This window comes from Scatophagus argus, chromosome 11 (assembly GCF_020382885.2).
Source record: "Scatophagus argus isolate fScaArg1 chromosome 11, fScaArg1.pri, whole genome shotgun sequence".
NCBI lineage: Eukaryota > Metazoa > Chordata > Actinopteri > Scatophagidae > Scatophagus > Scatophagus argus.
In genome coordinates this window covers 629941-657596 of record NC_058503.1, presented here as the reverse complement: position 1 = coordinate 657596, position 27656 = coordinate 629941, and the positions used below count along the sequence as shown (strand labels likewise).

The 27656-nt window shown below is 41.8% G+C and overlaps 1 protein-coding gene and 1 long non-coding RNA gene across 3 annotated transcripts in view; both read left to right on the top strand.

Moving 5' to 3' along the window:
* LOC124066990 (calcium/calmodulin-dependent 3',5'-cyclic nucleotide phosphodiesterase 1A-like) overlaps window positions 1–27399 on the top strand; it is an 83728-nt gene extending 56329 nt beyond the window's left edge. Inside the window, exons 11-16 of one of the 2 annotated variants that reach the window (XM_046403956.1) lie at window positions 2336–2456; window positions 4691–4772; window positions 5649–5769; window positions 18683–18867; window positions 24044–24238; window positions 24321–27399. In XM_046403956.1, the coding sequence (XP_046259912.1) occupies window positions 2336–2456; window positions 4691–4772; window positions 5649–5769; window positions 18683–18867; window positions 24044–24238; window positions 24321–24379 (763 nt within the window). In that variant the 3' untranslated portion in view covers window positions 24380–27399. Of the gene's footprint in view, window positions 1–2335; window positions 2457–4690; window positions 4773–5648; window positions 5770–18682; window positions 18868–23277; window positions 24239–24320 lie in introns of those variants that run through there. The other variant, XM_046403957.1, reaches the window with a different exon arrangement.
* Window positions 15478–17175, top strand: LOC124066991. The gene is made up of 3 exons (XR_006844682.1): window positions 15478–15921; window positions 16170–16264; window positions 16368–17175. It is a non-coding gene; the product is annotated as an uncharacterized LOC124066991 (long non-coding RNA).
* Window positions 27400–27656: the final 257 nt, after the last annotated feature.

Genomic DNA, 27656 nt, shown 5'->3' with positions numbered 1-27656 from the left:
GTGGATGACTTGGATGAGGTAATGACTGAAGTTAACTCTGAGAGGTGAATAGGGGAGAAGCTGTCCAAACATACTTTAGGTGTGGAGGTTGCTATAAGAGAAACTGTATTTGGTGGAGTATTGCTGCCAATCCTCGTTTTGATGTTTACAATCTTATTTGTGAAGAAAATTAAGACATCATCACTGCTGAGAGTCGAGGGGTTTTTAGTCAGCCTGGCTACAGTATTAAAGAGAAACCTAGGATTGTTCTTGTTACTTTCTATTAATGAGGAATAATATGCCCTTCTGGTGCTACACAGTTCTCTTTCATACATTAATAAACAATTTTTCTAGGTTTGGCTGGAATGTGATTTTCTTTCCAGCTGTCTAGTTTTCTGTTTCAATATGTGTAGATTTGAATTGTACCAGAGAGCTATGCTTTTCTGGTTAATGACCTTCTTTTTCAGAGGGGCTTTTTAAGGGTCCCTAGAAGTGATGTTGCAGTGCTATCTACAAGAACATCTACCTATGAGAGAGTGACATTGTCATAGTTGCCCTTCATTGTATTAATGTAGGGTGTGATGGCAAGTTCTACTGGAATAAGTTCTTTAAACAGCAGTGTCAGAAAGCATCTGCTGTAGTGGAATTTTTTTTCAGGCAAAGTATAGTTTGCTAAAGTAAATTCATATGTTATTAAGGAGTGGTCAGACAAGACAGGATTTTGGGGAAAAGGTGATCAGCCTCAATGCCATAGATTAGCACCAGGTCTAGGATTTGATTAAAGGAGTGAGTGGGTTTATTGTGGAGAAGTAGTGTAGTTTATAGTAGTAGTAATTTATAGTGGAGAAGCCAATTGAGTCTACCAGTGATTTGAATGCAGTAGCTAGACAATCATTTTCAACATCCACATGTATTGTTAAAGTCTCCCACGATGATAACTTTGTCTGAGTTTATTATTAAGTATGATAGAAAGTCAGTGAATTAGTTTAAGAAGTAAGGCACTGGGAGACAGTACACCACAGCAAATAAGAGTGGTTTCCTCTACGAGGCAGAGGAGTAGCTAGTCATCAGGCATATGGAGCAGGAGAGAGGTGAGGAAGTGGAGGGAGAGAGAGAGAGAAGCCATAACTAAGTAAGCTAGTGATCTGACTACAAAAATATAGGCGGATCGATGAATACAGAGGCAGTTTTCTAGCAAGCTTGTGGACTAAGCTCAGGTTGATGTAGTGCTCTTTATCGCTATAAATGCTATAAAAGTTACAAAAAGTACAAAATATGTGGAGAGCGTCTAACACAGAGTAACGGAGCACTACATGCATAAACAGGAAATGACGCAATATGCTCACCTTGAGTCGGAGGAGGAGGAGTCTTCCCTACTGTTTAGTCATAATCTATTTTAATTCTGTTGCTACTCTGTACAGCTACTACCATTACTATTGTTACTCCTATCGCTATCATAATAATCACCATAGTCCCTTCTGTATACTTCATTATCATTATCATCATCTACAGTTCCAATACTTCTGGTTTTATTGCTGTTGCTACGCATCTCTGCTTGTGTGCTCCTTCTCTCACACCCCAACCCCCTCTCCCTCACTGTCTGTCTGTCTGTCTCTCTCCTGCTCTCTCTCTCAACCCAACCGGTCAAGGCAGATGGCCGCCCATCTTGAGCCGGGGTCTGCTCTGAGGTTTCTGCCTTCTAAATGACAGTTTTTCCTCGCCACTGTCGCCAAGTGCTTGCTCAAGGGGAAATGTTGGGTTCTTGGTATTACAATTTAATTAAAGAGTCTGGTCTAGACCTGCTCAAATTGGAAAGTGTCATGAGATAACTTTTGTTGTGAATTGGCGCTATATAAATAAACTGAATTGAATTGAACATGTAATTATCACATGAAAAATACTGTCATGCAGCTGGTCTATCTGATGAAGATGACAGATTATCAGTGGGAGTTTGCTGAAATAGACAACAAAAGGTCCTGTGACCTGCAGAACCAGACCAGTTTGTGCATCCCTGAAGGGACTTCAGGAATAGTATGGGATCTGACCACAGTCCAGCTCCCCCTCTCTTTGTCACAACTGTCTAGCTTTTCAGCTCACGCTTGGATGAGATTTGGAGGAAGATGCTGTGTTCAGCCTGTAGATATGCTGGTCTTGCTTGCATTGCAGTAGCAGCAGCAGGAACAATTTCCCGGACAACTGTACTTGGCACAGCATAATCAAAATACAAGAGACAGAGCACTGTCTTGTGAATTGAACTGAACTGCTTACCTAACATACATAACATTTTTTATCCTTTTTTTCATTTGTTATTAAATGACTTTTTTTCATTAAGTTACTTTATTCTCTCTTTCTCCAGTATAGACAAAGTGAAGGTTTTGTCTTTAATGCTTCACGCTGCAGACATCAGTCATCCAGCCAAAGCTTGGCCACTGCACTACCGCTGGACTCATAGTCTGATGGAGGAGTTCTTTAGACAGGTGCGCACACACACACACACACACACACACACCTTCTTTTCTGTTTCTTCACATTGTGAAGCAGTGTACATGGAGCTGTAGTAGAAGACTGCATCTAAAGATGATGTTGATGTTTTTTCTTCTAAGTGTTTCCATAAAATCAAAAATACACGAGTAAAAGTGTTAGGGTCAATTTAATAAATAAATTGTGTTTATCTGTTCAAATGTTAGCTGAAGTCATTAGCACATCTGGCTAACTAATTTCCTGTCTAGGAGTGACATAATTCAGTGTTATCTCTAAGGCCATGGAGCATTTCTTGTAAGTGCACACATCCTATTTGAAAATATAAGTGTATAAGCTGGGGTTATGTTATAACAAATGTTATTCATTTTCACACTGAGAGTAGTAGGACTTACTTAAGTCCATGCTGCAACATTATAACCATTTAGTTTCTTTATGCCCATATCCTCTACATACACTGTATAGACAAAAGTAATCAGACACACATCAATAGAATTTAAATATTAGTATTCAGGAGTTGTACGAGGCTATTTTTCAGACGTTGGGCTAGGCCCTAGGAAATTTTAATACTTCATCATACCAAGACATTTTGGAAGGCCCTGTGCCCTAGTGAATAAAGTGCAAAGTGCGAAATAACCTGACTGGCGAACCAGAATGGAGACTGCGAGCCAGGCCACCCTGTCCAACACCAGTGCCCACCCCCACAAACACTCCACTGTATGAGTGGGCAAAAAAACCCCACAGAAACTCTCTCTCTCTCAAAATCCCTTGGAAAGCCTTCTCAGAAGAATGGAAGCTGCCACAAAGGAGGGACAAACTCCACACCAATTTTCATGCATTTATGATGCGATATCACCAAAGTCCCTGCTGGTGTAATGGTCAGATGTGGCATTACTTTTGTTTATAAATGGTAGTAAGAAAGCAAGACTTTACAAAGTTGTCAAAAATAAATTAATAAATAAAAATGATTTCTCATACTGTCCATTGCTGGTATATGGTGCATCCTCACTATATAAACAAGTAAAAAGTAAAAAAATATACACAGATATTCACAATATATACACAGATAAGCACAAGCACCGTGTGGAGGAAACTCATTTTTGCTGCGTGTAACCACAGATGAATGTCAGAATCCACTGGTTAATTGACAATTTTGCCTTCTGGCTCTGCTCCCTCTTTACCACCACAGCTGGTGCAATGCTGTTGATACCACACACAGCTTGTCCATCTGACGTTCCCTTTTGCGATAATTTGTGGGCAAATCTCACCCACCCTCAGTGCCTTTCTGCCAAGGAGTGTCTTAACTACCTTAACTGATATGGCTGAGTCTTCCCCTAAATCTTCAGACTCCTCCACAGAAGACGTGTTAGTCAGGTTCAGGACCTCCTCAAAGTGCTCTTTTCACTGCTCAATAATATCCCCAGTCTCAGGCCAGCAGTTCTCCTGCCCAGCTGAACACTTACAAAGGCAAGCCATAGTTTCCCTTTTAAGTTATCGAATGGTTTACTTAAACTAACCTGAGGCCAACTGAAAGTCCTTCTCCATAGCATCTCTGAGCTCTGCCTGAAATAGCAATTATATTACAAACAAAACTCCAAAACTGTTGGAATATGATATAAAGCCTAAATAAAACAAATGTGACATGTGATAATCCCTTTTTGACATATATGTAACCTTGATATATTCAACTGAAAACAGTATAAAGACATTATATTTAATGTTTTATTTCAACAACTTCATTGCTTTTTGTATATAAGAAGAATAAGAAGTATATACTTATCCAGAATTTGATGTCAGCGACATGTTTCAAACAAATTGGGGCAGGGAAAGACTGGGACAGTATGGGAATTTTCAAAAACCACCTGTTTGGAACATTTAGCACGTAACAAGGTTTACTGGTAACAGGTGATAGTGTCAACTCAGTCATTTGGTCAAAAAACTCAGAACACGAACAGGGTAAGGTTCACCACTTTGTAAAACACACAATTGTATAAATTACTACATGAGCTCAGGAACACTTTGTAAAACTGTTGTTGATAAAAACTGTTAGTTTGTGTCATGTATGGGGTGGGTTCATATACTGTAAGTGCCATATAAATGTAGCTATTTACGTGCATCTTTTACAGGACTGATAAATTGTGATAGCTTTTTTTCTAACGTTGCTATGAATACCACACAGAGTTGATTCGAGTACTTTAAAAACATGCTACATAAGTGACTGTGTCTTTTGCAGGGAGATAAAGAGGTAGAACTCGGCCTTCCTTTTTCTCCTCTCTGTGACCGCAAAGCCACCATGATCGCACAGTCACAGATAGGTAAGAAAAATCATCAACCAATAACACTTAAGAACCACATGCAGGTGAGGAGTGCTTTTTACTCGTAACAGAGACTAGTGCTATACAACCCCTATTCTATGGAGTGGTCTGCTGGGGCAGCAACATTTTTACTGCAGACAGGAAGAGAAGATTTATGCTGCCACTAGGGAGACTCCTTGATCCACAGGTGGTGGGAGGGAGAAGGATGATAGCCAAGCTATCCTCTCTGATGGAGAACAACACCCATCCCCTGTATGAGACTCAGACAAAACTTGGAAGCTCCTTCAGTGGCAGGCTGCTTCACCCCAAATATGTGAAGGAGCATTACCACAGGTTCTTCCTTCTTGCTGCTGTGAGACTGTAGAACCACTACTGCTCCCGGCAGACCCCATGCACTCCACCACAAACTGAACTTCAATAACTCGTTGTACCAGAACTTCCTGCCTCGTAAGTGCAATAGTAATAACCTCTTACTGCTAATAATGTAAAAAATTGTGCAGTGCTGTATATATTTTGTGTTTTTGTATAGTTTATTTAAAAAAATAGTGGAGATATCCTCCTATTCATACCTTCATTTGCTATGCTATTGCTATTTGCTGCTGCGACGCTGAGAATCTCCCCACTGTGGCATTTACAGAAGTTTATTTTATCCAATCTTAGCAGTGACTTCTAACAGGAGGCATTGTATGTAAAGTTTGGTTCACCAGTGACATTTGCTGGTGAGAACTTAATATACTCTCTGATCTCTGAATGATGTATCTGATAAATGTTTATCAATAACACTCTCACTCTTTACTTTTATAATGTTGTTCCTCCTCCTACCTTCTCTGTTCTATCAATTCAATTTTAGCTGTCCATTTATCTGTATGGTTACAGGTTTCATAGACTTCATTGTGGAGCCAACCTTCAGTGGACTGATCGACACAACAGAAAAAGTGATTGGTCCTCTGATAGAAGAGGACAGAAAGGCCAGAGAGACTGGAAACAGGAGGTCCAGGTATTACTACCGCTATTTTTGGTAGAAGTATTAAATGAATCACAATTTTTGTAGTGCCAGAAAAAAATGGTCCTGAACTGGAGCTGGTTTTGCTGCCAATGTGAGAATACAAATAGGAACTAAAGCTGTGAGCAGCATTAAGCGGGCCCTCTCACAACTGCGCACATTAGGGCTTGAGGCCATCGCAACCTGTTGCCAGCAAGTGGCCCTACAAGTATAACTGAATATTGGCTCATGGGTTTTATTTCAGATTGGCACTCTTATCCAACACATAAAGTTCAGATTGGATAAAATTTGTTGGAGTTACAAAAATTTCCTGTTTCATGGTGAAGCTTCAAAATTCGCCACACTGTCCATGAAATTAATCATTAAGATCTTCAAGGTTTCCTGATTACCTTTGACGTGTATCTGGTCATTTAGTGGCAGACAGAACAAGTATTGTGTGCCCAGGGGGCCATTCCTGTTTAGACTGTGGGATAAAAATTCCTATGGAAGATGGTCATTACCATTGTGTACTGCCTAGTGTTGGACCATGCATGTATGGCCAGGCGGGACCCAGTTGGAGGTCCCGACTGGCCATAGAGTTATACAGGAAATGGTACTGAAACAGTTAAACCTTCAGAAGCCCATCACTGGTCAGGCTCCTGTAGATGGCTGGCATGTGTACATGGACCAGAAAAGATCAGCTGTGGAGCCGCTGCCTCCTATGGACCAGGTCTTCAGTACCTTAGTGTCCCCTGCCAAGTCTTAGTGACATTGAGTTGCCCGACCAGGAACATTAGGATGATAAATGTCATATTCGCCGAAGTGCACAGAGCTAAGGCTGCCCTGGGGCAGGTTGGTTAACACCATGACTATTTTAACCTTGTGCCAACATCAGCTGGCAAAGCTTTTGGGAGAGGGGTAAGCTGACTTGGCTGCAGCAGCAGGTTTCCTGATTCTTAGCGAGGCTAATGAGGGAACAGGCAGTGGCAAATAGCAGGGCCATGGCTTCCTTCTGGACGATGAGACATCATCTTTCGCTATCTCAATCACCACTGCAAATATAATGTTGCAACAGGCCCAGGATGCCTGTCAGAACCAGTCAGAACCACGGACAGCACAACTCAACAACTCCTCTAATCAGCTTTCAGTGGCTCCAGGTGACTTCAGGGTATGTCTAAATGCCAGCTGTCACAGCAGGGCCAGACATGATCAACAGACTGGGAAGGGCTAAGGGGTCTCTCAGCCCTGATGGTTGAGAGAACCCAATCACATCTTGCTGCCCCCTAGGACAGCGCTGTTGCTGGGAGACCCTTGGGGTGGACTCTTGGGTAGTTTTGACCATGAGTCAGGGTTATCGATTGCAGTTTCTGGACCTAGCCCTACTGACAAGGTTGGCCACCATATCAGTGGTTGCAGACCTTCAGCACATGGAGTTTTTTTGGCAGCGATCACATTTTTCCTGGAAATGGGGAAAATCAGAGAGGTGAAGCAGGATGATCAGCCAGCTGGATTCTACTTGTGGTACTTCCTCATCCCCTCAGAAGACTGAGACCAATACTGGATTCGTAAGTTTTTTAAGACCACTTTGGTGCAAAATGTTGACAGTACCGATGGTTTGACAGGCTGTCCTCCAAGGCAACTGGTTTACCACGATCAACCTCAAGAATGCATATTTTCAGATCCCAATATGGGAGGGACACAGGCACTACATCAGACTTACTTTCAATATCAGAACTTTCAAGTTCTGTGTCCTCTCATTTGGCATTTTTCTAACACCCTGGATGCAGTCCTAGGGGTGGGTCAGAAAGGTCACCTCAATAGGAGGAAGAGCAGGCTGCAGCCCTCCCAGTCCATGGGATTACTGGGCATGTGGCTGGATGCCATGGCAGGAACTCTTTCCTTAACTGCTGGGAGACAGACCACCCTCAAGTCTTGCTTGTGACAGTTTCGCTTGGGTTCCACCATGACATGGAGATTGTGCCTCCACCTTCTGCGACTAATGGTAACCACAGTGGGCATAGTGCCCTGAGCCCTTCTGACCTTGCGGCGGATGAGCTCTCCAGAGATGGCAGCCGATCCAGGGAGACAGCTCATTGTCCCCTGTTTTTCTCCATAGGGAAAAACAGTTGATCTTCTCAGCATATTCCCATTGTTGGTGCAGTTTGAGACAGGTGGATCCTCTCTGCTGCACAGCCCACAACATCCTCCAGTCCCTTAAGGAAAAAACATTTCCCTCAACTTTAAGGGGAATGGATGCAGCCATAAAGGTAGCCCGCAATGGGACTCAGAACCTGGCTGATGATTCTTGTGACCTTCTTACCCAGTTTCTCAGAGGTGCTCTTAGGGTCACACCCTACTGCAGAAGGCCAGCTGTCCCTCCATGGGATTTCGAGGTGGTTCTGTCAGCCTCGAACAATGAGCCATTTGAACCCTAAAATGGCTTTCTCTCAAAGTGTCATCCATGCTAGCCATAGTGTTGAGCAAAACTGTAGGGGAGCCCTATGCTTTTTCAGTTCATGAGGAATGATACCAGTTCCTGCCTCAGATGGTTTAATCTCCATTCACACCATCCCTCATGTGACTCTAACAACTCACATGATGGTATGGGACAGCGACTCGCTAATGAGCCACACCTTGGCTCATGTGACCATAACAACTCACATGATGATACAAAGTGTCAACGACCCCCAAGACCACCCCCAAGGTGACAACCCCACTAGAGGTTAAATAGCTGGATTTTCCACTTCAATCTCAGAAATGAAGAAGCCTTTCAGATGAGAGGTGAAACGTCTTCAACCTAAAGATATCTTGTTTCTAGCACTTCAACTACCTTGACCCGGATGAGTGAGAACCTAAATCGGCCTAAACAATGGCATGTTAAAAATTTGAGATGAAAGTACCAGTAGACAGAGAGCAGTTAATAGCTACTCAGTTTATTTGGCCTACCTGGTTATTCAAGCTGAGACTTTTGATCATAATACATACACATTTGCTCATAAAGTTGGAATAAAATATTTTTTACCTCTTTCCATGAAATGATTGTGACAATGTGATTTATTCTTGACAGATAAAGTACATATCTTCTCAAAACTTTATTAATGAATCTCTTGCAAACATATCACAATGAAAATGAAACCACAATTAACCCATACAAACTGTAGTCAGGCTTAAACAAAATTGGGGGTATTGAAACAATAGGATTAAGGCTTTGTTTAAATTCTTCAGCCTTGGTCAGTTTAACAGGAAACACATATTCAAGGAGATTTCATGCATATGAATGTTCAGTATTACTCTTTCAAATGTCATACAGTCACTAATATCAAGTATGCCCACCCCTGACATGGATCAGTGCATTAAGACGTCGTGGCATACTGTCCACAAGCCTGTCGATGTTGTCATTGGGCAGGGCGTCCCACCACTGTAAACCCCAACAGTACTACCAACATATAAAGACTGAGGGTGGCATACTTAAAAATTGTCAAAAAGTTCACGCAACTCAAAACTATTCATGTCTCTGGACTATTAAACTAGTTTTCAGTTTGCAGGATTTTCTCCTTATGCGTAAACGGCCCCCTCACGGTCATACTTTTTGAGTGTGCACTTTTTTCAGTGTATGTCCTCACGTATACTAACGTCATTACGTCACAGCCCGAGTCGCGTTGAGAATATCTGCCCAACATGGCTGTCTCGGTAGCGACGGAACCATCCACATGGAGCGACATGTAAGTACAGAAAAACAACTTTATAACTCATTTGCTTGCTGTAATTTTGTAAGGAGGTTGTAATGCTCGTTAGGCCGGTTCATTTTAACATTCAGGATAACTTTAATGGCGCGGATGCATTGGGCTGCATCATCGCGCCCTTTTTTGAGCAGTAACGGTGTCACTACATGACCAGGAACAATATGTCGTCTGTAACACGTGGCTGTGGCGAATTGTGATTATCCTCCTTATAGACCTGAAGTTACTACTTTCTAGATATTGGGTAATGGGTTAGTTAACAATGTCAGAATTTTTTATTTTAACATATTCAAAAATGATTAATATGGGTGCACACTAAGCGCAGTGAATAGTGGACGAAGACTCAGTGACTGTTGTCAAGATTCAAGGTAAATTAACAACAATAACAAAGTAACTGCATTTTTTGTATTATATTTGTGTTTGTCAAAACATTAAGTTTTGAGCATTTAAGGAAGACTGATGTCAAAGTCAAAAAACTAAAAAATACAGCATTTAAAGTACTATTAAAAGCCATAGCAGTAGAATTTAGCTATCCAACCCAGCCTTCGCCAAGCACTTACTCTTTCTTCTATTTTAGACTAAACTGAACAAGATTGATTTTGTCTATGCGGACTACAGTTATCAACTCATCAGAGAGCAACTTTGTTGGTAAGTAACATTACCATTTGACATATTGTATTCATTAATTGCATTTGGATTAGATTGTAAAGAAGTGATTCATTATTTTATCTGTCTTCTCAGATAAATTCAAACATTTAGCAGCACTGTGGGTTCAGGTGATGCAATGGAGTGGAAGTGCAAGTTGTGTGCCGTCTCCTCGAGCACCAGGGCACAGTTATTTAGGCACTACTGTTTGCAGCATGGGCATTACTCAAGAGTTTGCCCCTTCCCATGTCTGTATGACATTTCAGTCATTTAATGCAATGAAAATTCATTTGTCACGATGTCACAAAGATACATATATAACTGGTGCAAATGGAGGAGCACAAGCAGGAAGTGTAGTATTTAATTGTAACATGTGTGACTTCAAACAGCCCTTTTCAGATACAACACTGTTCAAGCACTTCAGGGGACACTTAAAAAACCATGAGAATGTAACATGTCCTTTTAAGAACTGTAACTACCGCACAAATGTTTATTCATCATTTAATGCACATAAAAGCAGGGCACATTCAGGTAGTTTAGACTTTCGTGATGACATTGTGTCAACAGAAGATACTCCGGTTGTAAGCAATGCTGGCCTTGATAGTGAGGACCCTGTTCATTGTCAGAGTGCAGATGCATTTGTTTTGCCTGAGAGTGATCGTTTGTGTGACACCAGCCAATTAAGAGCCCAGTTACACCATAAGTTGTCTTCCTTGTTTCTAAAGTTGCAGACTGTTCTTCATGTTTCTGGCATGGCATCTTAGGAAATAATTGATCAGCTGACTCAGATATTTTCATTGTCTCAACCCCTTATCAAAGATACTGCAAAAGAGATACTTGAGAAGCATCATATTTTTCCTCCTGAAGCTGTCCTAAATGACTTAGTAAGTGCTGTTATGGACAACAATGTATTTGTCACAGCTACAGCTAAAGGTGAAGATTTGTCTTCAACTAAACGAAGAAAAACTTTTATTGAGAAAACATTCCTTGTAGTAAAGCCAGTACAATATGCATTAGAGCCTGCACAGTTGTTTATGTACCTATACTTCAGATAATCCAGGAAATATTCAAACATACTGACATCCTTGCCAGGGTTAAGGAAACCAAGATGTCACAGCAAGGCCATTACAGGAGCCATCAAGATGTCCAAGAGAATGATTTGTTGTCTTCCTCTGAACTGTCACTGCCAGTGATTTTATATATTGATGACCTTGAAATTGCAAGTCCTCTTGGTACCTCAAGGAAAATCCACAAACTGTGCTCAGTGTACTGGGTCTTTGCTGATCTACCAGTTACATACCGATCAGCGCTGCATGTTATTCAGCTAGCAGCACTCTGTAAGGTTTCTGATCTAAAGAAATGTGGCTATCAAAAAGCTCTTGGTCCTTTGTTGCAAGACCTTCATACTCTCGAACAAGACGGTGTCTTCATAGAATCCCTTGGTCAGTCAGTGTGTGGTACTGTTTTATTTGTTGTGTCTGATAATCTGGCAGCATTTGCATTAGCAGGCTTCATGCAGTCTTTCAGATCAGGATATATTTGTAGATTCTGCAACGCAACACGAGACCAAATCCAGCTTTTTGATGTTGGAGCTGGTGAGTTTAGTTTCAGGACAAAAGCCAGTCATGGCCGTGATGTGCAGGATGTCATGCAAGGGGATGGTCAAAGTCATAACGGTGTCCAAAGGGATTGTGTCTTGAGATAGAATTTGCAGTACTTTCATACAACCACTGGTTTCCCACCTGATGTCCTGCATGATCTTTTTGAGGGCATTGTACCTGTGGAGTTGGCCATGTGTATTCAGGAGATGATTCAGCTCAAATACTTTACTCAAGTATTTGAACAGGAAAATCCTACGTTTTCCATACCAACACACAGACAAGGTTGACAAACCACAGCCCATCTCAAAGAACTTTGCTGGAAAGAGGACCGTTGGTGGAAATGGCCACGAAAATAGTACGTTGTTGAGGCTACTCCCCTTGATGCTTGGTAATACAGTACCTGAAGGAGATGCTGCTTGGAATGTATTGATGGATTTAAAAGAGATTGTAGAACTGTTGCTTTCCCCAGCATTTGATGATGAAACTATCCAGTACTTGCAAACTAAGATACAGGACCACAGACTACAGCTTCAGGAGGTTTTCCCTGAGTTCAGACTGCTCCCCAAGCATCACTATCTGGAGCACTATCCAGATCTCATAAGACATTCTGGGCCTCTTGTCCATTTGTGGACTATGAAATTTGAGGGCAAACACCTCTTTTTCAAGCGTGTAGTACATGACACACAAAACTTCAAAAATGTGTTAAAAACACTAGCAACAAGGCATCAACACATGGCTGCATACCACCTCAGTGCACCATCATTCTTTAAACCTCATCAGCAGACATCAAATGTGTCTTCTGTCTTGGTTTCAGAACTTCCTGAGGTTGCAAAAGAACACATTCAGCATAAGACAGATAGTAACATCATTTACAGCAAATCAAAAATCATTATAGATGGTACTAATTATGATGTTGGGATGTTTGTGTCTGTGGGGCAGGAAGGGGGGCTGCCTCAATTTAGTAAAGTTGAACAGATCCTCCTTGTTAACAATGATGTCACATTTCTTTGCCAAGAACACAAATCATGCTACATTGAACACCTGAAATCGTATGAACTTTCCTCAAGGAAGATGATGGTCCATGGCATATCGGAGTCAATGTGTAAGGCTGGTATTTTATTTCCTAGTGTCAGCACAGCTTAAAAAACAGAAATCTGTCATGCTTTCATTCAAGGAATTGAAGCTGTTTGAGTTTTGTGTGTATCAAAACAATTTACCTAAACTGTTCTATTTTTTTGTTTTAATCTTGTATGGGTTTGTTCTTCAGATGATGGCAGCAGCCGAGAAATTCCTGCTACGTGTACACATTGCCACAGATAATGCCGTTAAGGTAACTTTGAATGAGCGGTCAGAGTCAGTGGAAGAGTTAATCAACATACTGAGAGCGAAAATGAGGCCAAAACTGGACTTTGAGTTTACTCTGCAATATGAGGATCCTGACTTTGGTGGACAACTCAGTTGTCTAATTCAAGAGTTACCAGAATTGGGCATGTTGAGAGTTGTCAGATCAGAATCGGATGAAGGCTCCTGTGCAAGGTCTGATAAAGACATCCTTCCTCATGTGCCTGTAAGCCTCCGTCAGAAAATCTGGCCTGATATTTTCCCTGTGCCTACCGTATTTTCCGCACTATAAGGCGCACCGGATTATAAGGCGTACCTTCAATGAATGACCTATTTTAAAACTGTTTTCATATATAGGGCGTAACGCATTATAAGGTGCATAGAATAGAAGCTACAGCAGTGGCTCGGGTTGCGTTTTGCATCCACTAGATAGAGCTGCGCTAAAGGGAATGTCAACAAAACAGTCAGATAAGTCAGTCAAACTTTATTAATAGAATACAAACCAGCGTTCTGACAACTCTGTTCACTCCCAAAATGAATAAACAGCTGTGTTATTATTTTTCCCGAGGTAATGCCAGCGATAGTATTTTCGCGACACAGTTTATCTTTTAACAACAGCAAGGTATAACAGGTAGTGCAACATTTTTATCACTTAGAGGAGGGGAACTTTTCCTCGATTCAGTAAACATGTAAAAGAGTCTGATAACGTTACGGTAACTCAAACGAAAGTGCAATAACAATATAGTAACTCTCGAAATAGTGCAAAGCAATAACCATTTAACAATAACTCAACGTTGCTCAAATGTTAATGTCCATATTCACAATATGACCAACCTTGTTCAGTTGTGAACACACAAAACACGTAAAGCTCACTCTATCAGTTCATTCCTCATCCACGAATCCCTCGAATTCTTCTTCTTCAGTGTCCGAATTGAACAGTTGGGCGAATACAGCATTCAACATGCCCGGCTCCGTCTCATCAACGTTGTCATTATCAGAGTCAGTGTCGCTGCTGTTGTCTGGTAGTTCAGCGACGATTCCAGCCTTCCTGAAAGCTCGGACCACAGTTGAGACTGATATATCAGCCCAGGCATTTACGATCCACTGGCAGATAGTGGCGTATGTCGTTCGGCGCTGTCTCCCTGTCTTGGTGAACATGTGTTCGCCTTCCATCATCCACTGCTCCCATGCAGTTCGCAGTCTAGCTTTGAATGCCCTGTTGACACCAATATCTAGCGGTTGGAGTTCTTTTGTCAATCCACCCGGAATGACGGCAAGCACTGAATTAGTGTGCTTCACTTGTTTTTTGACTCCATCGGTGATATGGGAGCGCATGGAGTCGCAAATCAGTAGGGACGGGGCTGTGTGAAAAAGCCACCCGGTCTCTTGACGTAAATTTCTCTCAGCCACTCACTCATCTTTTCTTCGTCCATCCATCCCTTCGAGTTAGCCTTGATGACGATGCCGGCTGGAAAGTTTTCTTTTGGCAAGGTCTTCCTCTTGAAAATAACCATGGGTGGTAGTTTCTGGCCATTAGCCTGGCAAGCGAGAACTACAATGAAGGACGACTTCTCGTTCCCTGTGGTGCGAACATTCACCGTACGTGCTCCCGTTTTATCCACAGTGCGGTTCACAGGAATATCAAAAGTGAGTGGAATCTCGTCCATGTTGATGATGTGCTCTGGCCGGATCTTTTTTTCAGCGTTCTTGTCTTTGCAATATGTGCGGAAAGTGACCAGCTTTTCTTGGTAGTCTTTTGGTAGTTGCTGCGAAACACTAGTGCGTGTGCGGATGGAGAGATTACGTCTTTTCATAAACCGATAACACCAGGAAGGACCACCTCTAAATTCACTGATGTTAAGTTCGCGTGCTAGCACTGTTGCCTTCACTCGAATAGTGACTGTAGAGACACTTGTACTTGCTGCTCTCTGTTCAACAGCCCACTGTTCGAGTTTGTCCTCTAACTGTGGCCATCTCGCTTTGTTCCCTCGGAAACTCTGTTTAGTCTTCTTTACCTGGCGCAGTTCATCTTGCTGCTTCCTCCACTTCCGCACCATTGACTCGTTAATGTTGAAGTGTCTCGCTGCTGCTCTGTTCCCATGTTCTGTTGTATGACTGATAGCCTTCAGCTTGAACTCTGCGTCGTAAGCGTGTCTCTTGCAAGAAGCCATCTCGGGGTCTTCACACACACACAAATGGTGTTGTACTGGAATTCCTCTTCACCGTACCGGTGCTTAAATCTGTTACTTCGGCCACGCCCCCTGACTACGGTAGCCACGATTGACCAATATTGATCCATAGATAAGGCGCATCGGATTATAAGGCGCACTGTCGGCTTTTGAGAAAATTGAAGGCTTTTAGGTGCGCCTTATAGGAGTATAGAAAGTATAGAAAACCAGACAAGTCTAGAAGAAATGGGACAACAGATAATCCATGAATATGAGAAGAGTGAATGAAACCTAGTGTTGATAGAGAAGCTGATGCATACTACTTTTGCTCTTCGTCGCATGGAGCTCATCCAGGAAAACCCAGAGTTGGGGGGGCTTCCTTGAGAAATGGCCAGCACTTCAGCTCGAATCACAAGTAAAGCAGACTTTTTTTGAATTCCCCTTTCACACATTTTTCCTTCATTTTCCTTCATTTGTTGTTATTCATTTACATGTGTGTATAAGGTTTGTGCTGAGTTTCATCGCATCACAAATGTCAACCTAAGGAACCAGTTTTATGCTGAACTTGACCGACACACACCTCGACTGATGGCCCTGTACAGACAGAAAGCAACACGCACTGGCAAGATATCAGAGACACTTTGTAACATCCTACAGACATATGATCTCCAGGTGAGCTGAAGATGAACTTCTTCAAAATCAAATTCTGTCAAGGACAGCCCTGTGTACTGTCGCTTGTCTTTACTACAGCCACCAATCATTGTATTAAAAACTAAAACTTTTTTCCAGTATTATGTAAAAATTTCAATTATAATTACTTTGTGACATGTTTCACAAATTAAATTTCTTTATTCAAATCATACACTGTACACAAGAGGATAAAACACGCGTATGATGATGATTTTTACTTATCATTTCAGCAAGTTCACAATGTCAGCTTGAAACGTACTCTTCCCTTCATGTCCTCCCAGTGTATCTGCGTGAGAAGGATCCACAGTTCTTCAAGACTTGGAATGTAAGTATATAGCATGGTCCATGGCATAATTAAATTTTCACCTGTAATTTAGTTATTGTAGTTTGTTAAGTTGATATTATTGTTGTACTGCTGATTATTGCAGATGGTGGAGTCGCATGAGCCAGACATTGCTGATACTCATGTCGTTCTTGTCACTGTGGTCACTGAGAACACTACAGGTCCAGTCGAATTCAGCCCTGCAAGCGTTGCTATTGTGTTGGAAGGTGACCTTGTGATGCGCGATATTCCCAGGTTTGCTGATGCATTTGCATTGCATTTGGACTATCAGAGAAGACTGATTCACACGGTTACCTTCATCCAAAAAATACTGATGGGGCTCGATGATGGTAAACCACTGAAACCTTGCCTGCACACTCTCAAAAATGACCTGTTACTGAGAGCATAGGCCATGTCAGAAGGTGTTTGTGTGTTCTTGTATGTACATATTTTTCACTGTACATATAGCATTGTTCTGGTTTTCAGTATCATATGTTGATACTATCTTGTTGGACGCTATTTAAAACATTTAAAAAAATGTTTACGTTTCGTTGCATATGTCTGCACTAAAAAATCTACCTCTGTTGGTGTTGGTGTGCTAATACAACTGCACCCAGTTATACTATAATACTGTGAGATGTGCCTTGTGAAATAGGTTAGGCATATTTAATTTGTTGCTTTATGTTTACAAATGGCAGAGCTTGATCTTTTTTTTTTTTTCTTTTAGCTTTATTTTTTTATTGATTTACTTTTACTTTTTTGGTTTCATTTCCAGTGTAGCAACCATGGCTGCAAAATTATATTATTTCCTGTTTCAGAAAATCAGACAACAAGTTTTAAACGTTTAAGCACTTTAACGGAGAGTTTCCAGTTCTCCTTTTTTACTGTACATTTTATATTTGATGTATGTATAGAAAAAGAAAAAAAAGAAAAAAAAAAGAAGACATATTAAAAAATATAAATGCTCTGACTGGTGTTATATTTTGTTTTATTTTTAAGTTTTAGGAACTTGAAATTAATATTAAAAATATAACATTTCAGTTCAGCACAACCACATTTTTTGAATGTATACTTTTATTCAGTTAAGTAGTGTTGAATCTAAATAAATGAGTATCTAGGAAGTAAAAGCACTAAATGATTGAAGTACACTGCACTCAAAGTTTAAAAAAATAATGTAAACTGCGTTTGAATAAATTTAAAATTTTTAGTTAGTATTAACTTAAAAATTTTTATTGGTTGATTTAAATATTTTGAGGTAATCAGTTTCCACATATGTTTTGAGTACTCTGAACTTACTCGGGTTTACAGTGCACTCTTCGGTCAGAGCCTGGGCCAACTCCTGTAGAGTTTGAGGAATATTGTCCCTCTCATTGATGGCTCGGCCTAAGGCATCCCAGGCATGCTCAATAGGGTTCATATCAGGGGAGCAAGTGGGCCATGGCATCTGCTGCACCACCTCTGCATCAAGATACTCTCTCACTGCAGCTGCCCTATGTGCTCTAGCGTTATCGTCTTGCAATCGAAAGTTGTTCCCATAGACCCGTCTTGCATATGGGAGGCAATGGTTCTCCAGTATGTCCCTGTACACAATGGCATTGACGTTTCCATCCAGGACCACCAATGGTGTCTTTCCTCCATAATGAATGCCAGCCCATACCATCACTGAGCCGCCACCAGCTTGAGTGGTTTCCTGGATGCAGTCAACGCGATGGTTTTCGCCACGTAATCGTCAAACCCGTTGTCTTCCATCTGTCTGGTTAAGGATATAGCGGCTCTCGTCCATAAAGATAATATGTCGCCAGTGCCCGAGCTGTAATCTTCTGTGCTCTTGCTCTTCTGATTAAGCAGCTGCCGATCATCTCTTCTGGTAGTCAGTCGTGGTCGTCCTGGAGATTTTCGTGGCCTCAAATGACCCTCCTCTCGATGAACTTTGAGGATTTTACAGACCGTGCCCTGGAATATTCCAAAACAGCAATATTGCCTGTTTGTGTCCATACTGTCGGAGTGCAAGCACTCTTTGGCATATTGCCAGTGGCGTCGGATGAGGCATAGCTGAGGGAAGTTCTTTCAATTCTGAAAATGTGGACCTATTTCATACAGGCTTTAAGTAGGAAACGGACAACACAGCAAATGTCTTGTCTTTTATAGTGCCAAACAAATGGTATGCATGAATTCATTTCACCTGGGTAATTGGGACACATGATGTAATCATTGCACCTGGTCAAAAGTGATTACTGATGCATTTAAATAGGAATAAACAGGATTGTGTGTGAAAACAAAATTATTCCAACTTTATGGGCAACAGCGTATAAGATTATATCATTGGACAAAATATGGAACATGTAACTTAATACTACTTTGAGAATCCATTGTTTTTTTCCTTCTACGAGCCCCCTGGTCCATAACTCTGTTCTGTTTCAGTCTAACAGGAAGTGGTTCGGTTACTGTGGAGTCAGTGCAGAGACACAGTAGTGGTCGCCATGGAAACAGTGATGATGGACAGATGGACTTTTCCCTAACAGCCATCAACTTGCCTGCTCTGAGGCTCCATCTATCAGGTGTCATTGCCGGCAACAAGGACAGATGGAAAGAGCTGTCTGTGCATGGTACCACACGCACACACAAACACACAAAAGCATACATAACCATAACTGAGTACTGTGAATTGATGCAACTGTTTATTACTAACACGTGATGTCTTGTCTTAAGCCCTTCAAATGTCATAAGTCGGTGTAAATCACCTCTATCTCTGTTTAAATGTTATCTTTATTTCCTGGTTCAGATGCTTAGTTTTAAAACTTTTGTTTGGCAGTTTGGCACTGTTTCATCAGACCAAAAAAGATCTAAATAGGGAAAACTGCTTTTTGATCTAAGACTGAGGAATATGGAACATACTTTGGATTTTGAATATTAAACACAACATGCTACCTTTAAGATCACTGAAATGTTTTTTACAGCGTAATTGTTATGGGTCAGGCCTTTTTGTATTTTCTTTTTCTTTTTTTCCATTTCCCTTTCCCTTGTGTTTGCTCTCTGTGTTCGGTGGGTGTGCGAATGTCTGGTTACCTGAAGCCAATCTGGAGTTGGGCAGGGCTTTCCTCTTCTGCCTTCTGGAATCTTCACCTGCACACCTGTTCATCATTACCTTCCAATCAACTCACCTCCTCCTCCTGTTGCCTATTTATGGACCGGTCTTTTCACCACGCTTTCATCATATTGTTCCAGCAGCTCGCAGTATTAGTATGGCTCCTTTGCTTGGTTGTTTTCTTCTTACTTCCATGTTGGGAAGTAATCAAAAAAATTATTTTCAGATTCTAGAATTGATTTGCCAAGTATCCAGCCTTGCTTGCTTCAACCTTCCCATCGGACGTGTCCACTTACATCCACTTAACCACCCGTACCATGGCAAGGGATTCCCATGCGGCAGATCCTCCACCCTTCTCCAGTGAGCTAGACCGCTGTCATGGTTTTCTCCTGCAATGCTCTACGGTGTTTAGGCAACGACCACTAACCTTTCCCTCAGATGAGTTGAGAGTAAATTATGTTTTGGAACTGTTACAAGGAAGAGCTTTTGACTGGACTGAAGCAGTCTCTGCTTCAACCCAATGGTGCCCCGTTTCCATCTAGTAGGCTGTATAACCTCTCCAAAGACAAGTGTAAAGCTATGGAAAACGATATCAGGGACTCGTTAGCTATAGGCATAATCCACCCACATCATCCTCCCTGTTAGGTGCAGGGTTCTCCTTCGTGGCCAAGAGAGACAGTTCCTTATGCTATTGTATTGACTATTGTGTCCTTAATAAGATCACAGTGAACCTGAGTTATCTCTTTCTTTTGACACTTTTTTTGCAACGCTTCAAGACTGTTTTCGATCACCCTGACTATTTGGGAAATGCGTCTAATCGTTTGCTTTCTCTGAGACAGGGAAATAAGATTGTGGCAGATTATTCCGTTGAGTTCTGGACCTGCACCGCTGACTCCCAGTGGAATGAGGAAGCTTTGAAAGGAGTATTTGTTAAAGATTTGGATGAACTGTGAACTAGGGACAAGCCAGATGACCTTAACTTGTTTCCCTTGCCACTCACACAGATAAGTGGATTTGAACCGAGAAGCAGGAACGGACAACCAATTCTGGTTGCTGGCCACTGCTTCGTGTCCCATCCCCGACTTCCCAGTGTTACTGGCTGTTTGGAACCTGATCCCTGTTGACTACTTCCGGGAATTCTTCTTACACTGAGCCAATGCAACTAGGAAGATCTCGTCTGACCCTGAAAGAACAGGAGCACTGCCGGGTGGTGGATGAGTGTCTTTATTGTGATCTCAAGGGATATTATCTCGCTAACTCCTCAACATGGTCTAAAGAAAGGGCTCATCAGTAGAAGTGGGTGTACTGACAAGCCAGATCCACCCAGAAAAGCCTTAGTAGATTCAGGTGCTCAAGATAATTATCTGGATGAAGAGTTGGTCAAACAGTGTGACACTGATTTAATCGAGTTTCCTTCACCCTTTCCTGCTACTGCCCTAGATGACAATTTGCTGGCCAACGTGATTCACTGCATCACCCCAATGTCTTGAAGGACAGCAGCATAGAGCTACTCCCTGGTGCCCTGTTTCCATCTAGTATGTTGGAAAACCTCTCCAAAGATGAGCATAAAGTAATGGAAAGTTATATCCACCCTTCTCCAGTGAGCTAGACCGCTGTCATGGTTTTCTCCTGCAATGCTCTACGGTGTTTAGGCAACGACCACTAACCTTTCCCTCAGATGAGTTGAGAGTAAATTATGTTTTGGAACTGTTACAAGGAAGAGCTTTTGACTGGACTGAAGCAGTCTCTGCTTCAACCCAATGGTGCCCCGTTTCCATCTAGTAGGCTGTATAACCTCTCCAAAGACAAGTGTAAAGCTATGGAAAACGATATCAGGGACTCTTGAGCTACAGGCATAAACCACCCATCCTCCTCCCTGTTAGGTGCAGGGTTCTCCTTCGTGGCCAAGAGAGACAGTACTTTATTTATTTTTTAATTTTATTGTACTTTATTAATCCCAAGTTGGGAAATCACTTCAGTGCATGTAACTCATCACTGACTGAAACACACATACACATACAACATGCAGTGAAACACACAGGAGCGGTGGGCTGCCACATCAGTAGTCCGGGAAGCCCTTGCTCAAGGGCACATCAGCCAGCTAATGGAGGGGAGGGGCATTATTTATCACTCCATCATGCCCAAATATTTCCTGCCAGTCTGGGGTGGAATCTAACCCGTGACCCTTTGTTCACAAGCTGCTTCTCAAGCCTCTAGGCCACGGCACGGTACTAACTACTGTGGCCTTAATAACAACTGTCTCATTAATTCAGCTTTTGAGCCTCTTCAAAGAACTAAATATTTCACTAAGTTGGATTTGAGCAATGCTTACAACTTAGTCTTCATCAGGGAAGAAGACAAGCCTCTAACACTCCACTTGGACATTTTGAATACCTGGTTATGCCCTTTTGTCTCACTAACGCTCCCTCAGTTTTCCAGACAGCAGTGAATGATGTGCTCGGGAATTTCTTAAACAGGTTTGTTTTTTGTCTATTTAGATGATATACTGATCTTCTCCCAGACTCTTGATGAATGTATGGTTCGTGTCCATTCTGGTTTTCAGAGACTGTTCAAAAACAAGTCATTTGTTAAGGCTGAGTGCAAGTGCAAGTTTTACTCAAAGTCTTTGAGTTTCCAGGGCTACATCATTGCTGACAGCAAAATTCAGACCGGCCCTGACAAAGGTCAGGCAGTGGTCAACTGGGCCAAGCCACAGCCCAAGGAGCAGCTTCAGTGTTTCTTAGGTTTTGCTAACTTTTACCACAGATTCACAAGGAACTTCAGTAGGCCTATAGTTGCTGCCCCGCGAGGCAGCTGCCCAAGACTCACTTTGTACTGGTCTTGAACCTGGTCTCATGGAGTGAACACCTTCCCTGGTGCAGCATGCCCATAACTCCCTCATCAGCTCCACCACAGGCCTTATTGCGTTCGAGGCCTCTCTGGGTTATCTCCCACCTTTGTTTCCCTCTCGGGTGACAAACCTGGCCATGCCTTCTGTTCAGCACCACCTCAGCCACATCAAGGAGCCTGGAAAAATACCACAGCAGCTCTCCTTCATACAGCTGATAAAAAACGGGAGATTGCCGATCGTCGATGGGTCCCAGCCCCCACCTACCAAGAAGGTCAGAGGGTATGGTTGCTGGCCAAAGATATTCATTTAAAGACAGATTCCAGGAAACTGTCCCCCCATTTTTTGGTCTGTTCCCTATTGTTAAGATTTTGAGTCCCTCTGTGGTTGGACCTAAGCTGGCTTCCTCTCCAAGAATTCATTTCACATTTCCTGTTTCCCAAATCAAACCATACTCTTCCAGCCAATTGTGCCTTCCTTTCAAACCACTTCCACCTGCCCGGCTCATCGATGATTATCCTGCATCAACAGTGTACCGCCTGCTGGATGTCAGGAGGCGAGGAATGGGTTTACAGTATCTGTTGATTGTGAAGGCGATGGGCTGGAAGAATGGTCTTAGGTCATCCTTTCTTTTATTTTAGACTCTCAGCTTATAGAAGAGTTGATCCATCTCAATCCTCACGCACCTGGACGACCGCCCGGAGGTGGCCATTGAAAGAGGGGATACTATTATTGGGTCAGACCTTGTTTGTATTTTCTTTTTCTTTTTTTCCAATTCCCCTTCCCTTATGTTTTCTCTCTCTGCGTTTGGTGGGTGTGTGAGTGTGTTGTTACCTGAAGGCAATATGGAGCTGAGCTGGGTGGAGCTTTCCCCTTCTGCGTTCTGGAATCTTCACCTGCACACCTGTTTATCATTACCTCTCAATTAACTCACTTCCTCCTGCTGCCTATTTATGGACCGCTCTCCCCACCACTCCTTCGCCAGATTGTTCCAGCAAGCTGCAATGTCAATACCACTCCTTTGCTTGGTTGTTTTCTTGCTTGAGATTCATTGTGTTGCTTTTCACTGTTTTTCCTGTTCAGGTTTACCTGCTTCAGCTGCCATGCCAGCCACTGCTCAGCTTTGTCTTTCCTGGATAGCTGTGCTCACTTTCTGCGAATTTTTGAGAGACCCAAGATCATAGACACTCACCTGCTGCCCCACCATAGTCAGTTTGCTCTGTTAGCCAACTCTGCATTATCGCTTTGTAATCCTACCTGTTTACTCAGTAAACTTCTATTAAACCTGCTAGTCTGGAGTGTTTGTTGTCTTTTGGGGTACCATTTTTTTGAATTTGGAACAGTAATAAACTACTTGACAAGAATCTTTTGATGGATTGTTGTTTAATTTGCTACAGAATATTAACATTCTTGATGGATGTATTCTAATGACTTTAGTGATCCCTTGACTTTTGTCTATTGCCATTACAAATGTTTGTCTAATAGCCAACACCAATTTATGACCAAACAGCTGCAAAACTCATTATATTCCCATAACCCTCAATTTCAAGTTGTGTTTAGGGCTGATGATGAGCATGACAATTACACCACCTGCCATTAAATCTATCACAGTATTAGCACTATTTTTTGGGCATTTAGCTTAGAGCTCCACTATATATAATATGTCACACAGTTGCACACAAGGTTGATAATACTGCTACATAATCTTGCTAGTTGTTATTTGGTATTTTAAGTAACGTTAAATGCTTTGAACACTACATAACATGTCCTCCTTCTCCTATAGGAAACAATTCTTTATCAAGTTTCCTTAAATGTTAACTTAATGTATTTGTGTGTGTGTTGTGCACAGAGCTGGCCAACAAGGAGCAAGAGGAGATAAAGTCTAATATCAACTCAGACATCCAACCTGATGTCTCACCTAGTCACAATGTCCCCGATGGACACACCTCTGGTCAATCACAGAAGTCAGACGGTTCCCCTCCTGCTGAAATACACAATGACAAATCTACAGACCTCATGCCTGCAGATTACCTGAGCTGGAACGGTACAAGCACGGCATCATATCCAAACATTTCCTAAAGGTTAACTCTCAATGAGCTTACCTTTTCCTATGGCAACCATTGCAGGGGCAGGGCCAGGGGACGAGAAGGAAGAGAACAATGAAGAAGTGCCTGAAAACGCCTGATGACATTCCATGGTGAACTCACCACTGTATCTGACTTTGGCAGATCACCTTGACAGCAGATGTTGCACTGCAGTGGCAATGAGAGCTCAGGCTCTTCTGTTTGAACATAACAGGTGACTTAATGTGGTTCAGTGTCCACCAAAGGGCCTCAAAACATTATGTTTACAACCATGAAAATTTCACATTCAATGTGACAACATTCATTAGACAAGTTCTTCGTAGCAGCTTCATAGTCCATTCACAGTGGTGAAAGTATTTTGTGAGACTTTTATTAGAGACTGATAAGAACATGGCTGAAATGTTCCTTTTCATGTCTAAGACAGGAAAACTTTCCACTATGTAATCTTGAGGAATGAGACATGCTGTTAAGAAGCTGTTGCAGAGGTTTTATGTATTAAACCGACCAAAGTAACAGGTCTGTTGTTGTACACGTCTTGTAATATGTTAGGAGTGTGAAAAGTTAATTCAGCTCTGTTGTCTGTTGTGGCTTAAAATTATCAAGTGCGTTGTGCTTCTGGCCCCAAATCGGTATATGATATCAGAGCTCTCAAAGAATAGTCAATAGATGCCTCAGGATTTAGGAGGAGTTAACCACACTAGGCTACCATGCTTGGATTTAGGGATGACAGCATCAGTTGGTTGGTTTGTCAGTCCACCATTTTGTTCATCACAATTAACTCACTATAAATTGATTGCCATGATTATTTGCAAACATTTATGGTTATCAGAGAATGTATTATATTGGCTTTGGTCATTGCCTAACTTTTCATCTTAGCACTATCAGCAGGTCAGTGTTACCACTTATCCAGTGAAATAGCTCAATATCTATGAAATGAATTGGTGCAAAGTTTTGTACAGATATTCTTGATCCCCTTGAGTGATCCTCCTGGCACTAATGCCAGGACAAAATGTTTATTTGTCCAATTTTATCATTTGCTAACTGCTAAACAATGACATTACCATCAGCTTCAGCTGTATCTTGTGCTTTGTGCTAGTTAGCAAAATATTACCATACTAATGTTCTAAACTAGGATGGTGAACATGGTAAACATTATACCTTGTGAACATCAATATGTAAGGTGACTTTAGCATTCAGTTCAATGCACAGCTGTGGCTAAGCAGCCTCAGAGAGATGCTAGGAATTGCAGACTTTTAGTCCTCTTGTTTCTCAATTCATTGGTGACATTCTTTTCCTAGAATGGTAAGCTTAAAATGGTACTTTACTGTTGTAAAATCCTAAGTGTGTCTTCAGACTGAATGCAAATCAAACTTAATTAAACTTAATTTACCTTAATTTAATGCAAACTGATGTCTGTGCAACTTGAAATGGTTCAACATGACAAAGAAATTTCCAGAGGGTGTAGAGGAACACATGACTAAAAGAAGAACTGCCTGTTAAGATGTGAAAAGTGATCTTGTTTTATTTCCATGAATTTGTGCAAATGTACAGTGGTGGCTATGGCTACTAGCTGGCTAACAATATGCAGGGCTGTAATGGTGGGTTGTTTAAGTACCTTTTTAAATAGAAAATAGCTGTAGGAGCCAAACTCAGCCTTTTTTTCTTGTGGTTCTGTATGGCTTGTGCAGTGGTTGGATTTTGTTGGTGGTTGGGTGAGGGGGTGTCACTGTGGGTGTGCCAATCGTGGTTTCTTATGGTTGCAGCAGCAGCAGCAGTGGTGGCAGGGCTGTCAAACCTGTTGAAAAAGGTGGAACTGGTTTGCCCTCTGCATGTCCCCCTCCACAGTGCTCCTGTGCTTTGAGCTGCAGTCTGTGATGGTCTTCAAACCATCCCAGACCTCCCTCATGCTGTTCTTCTGCAACTTCTGCTCCACCTTCCATCTGTACTTCTTTTACCCTCCTTCGGGCAGAGCTTGAGTTCCCACTGCATACACTTCGGCTCTTCCTGGTCTCCATCCTTGAACGCCATCTTCTTTTGGTTGAGGAGGTCCTTGATGTTGCTGGTAATCCAGGGCTTGTTATTAGATAAGCAGTGCTGAAGTCTGTCCATACAGAAGTTGATGTGGTCAATGGGGTAGTCTGTCCCCTCCAGCTCCTCACTCATAGCTAAATACAGAAAACAGATTGGAATAAAATAAAAATTAAAATAAATATAGAGAACAATATATATTAAAAGTTTGCTGTCTCAGCAGCAGATGGTCGATTTCACGGCAACATGCCCGGGGTTGCATCATCTGGTGCTGATAAACCGTGTGAGTCCCCCACCTCTGTTTTTCCCACCGTGGTGTCCCTGTCTGCTCTGACTGTAGTGAATCCCAGTAGATCCACGTTAGCTACTAGGAGTCAGCCAGTGAAGATCTTCACATTCTTCACTAGTCCAGCCAGCTCCTCCATCTTGTTGGTCAGTGAGATGACATTCCCCATAACTACAGCAAGAACAGTGGTCTTGTATCTCCACCACGTGTGCGTCCGGAGCATGATCAGCAGATCCCTCGTATAAATGATACCACCACCATCTTTACGCTTAGAAGTTTCAAGATCCATAGAATAGAATTATGTCATTACACAATAGGTGTAATGAGAATGGATAAGGAGTGGTTAAAGATCACGAAAGAGCAAAGGAGATACAACATGCTAGGGAAAGCTAGGGAGAGAACTACATGATATACATGAAGTCAGCTGGATTTGTTGATCTAGTTGTTTGCATCTGACAACTGGTTTGATTCAAAATATCTTCTTCTTCTTCTTATAATTATTATTGGATTTTGGATTATCATTAGTATTATTGGATTTCTGGTTTCAGGTTGGAAAAAACTTTGTGCGCATTTCCACATGATGTGATTGAGGTATAATTTATTTAATATTTAAATATCTTCCACTAACTATGTCTACATGGGTGAGGAGGTGTAGTTCAACAGTATACAGGTCTGTGCTCAGATACACATGCATTCGAGGGGTTAAAATCTGAAGGATTGATTCTTTAAAAATGGCCAGTGTCAATGCAACACAGTTAAGTAGCATGGTTTTGTTGTGTAACTATATCCTGCTCATATTTACTAAAAAAAATACTAAATACTAAAAAAATCCATATTACAAGAGCTAAAAATATTTTTGCAATATTGCAGATGTATTTGTTCCGCTCATTGACTGTATATAAAGATGGATGACATGACAGCTCTCCAAAAGTGAAAGAAAGAAGAAAGAAAAAACATCTCAGTCCCTCCCAGGTTGCTGGCTACAATAAAGGTCATAAACCCCTCCACCAGTTTTTTAATTAGTTATTTTATACTATGGGGTTGGGGGGTGTTGGGTGTGTGTG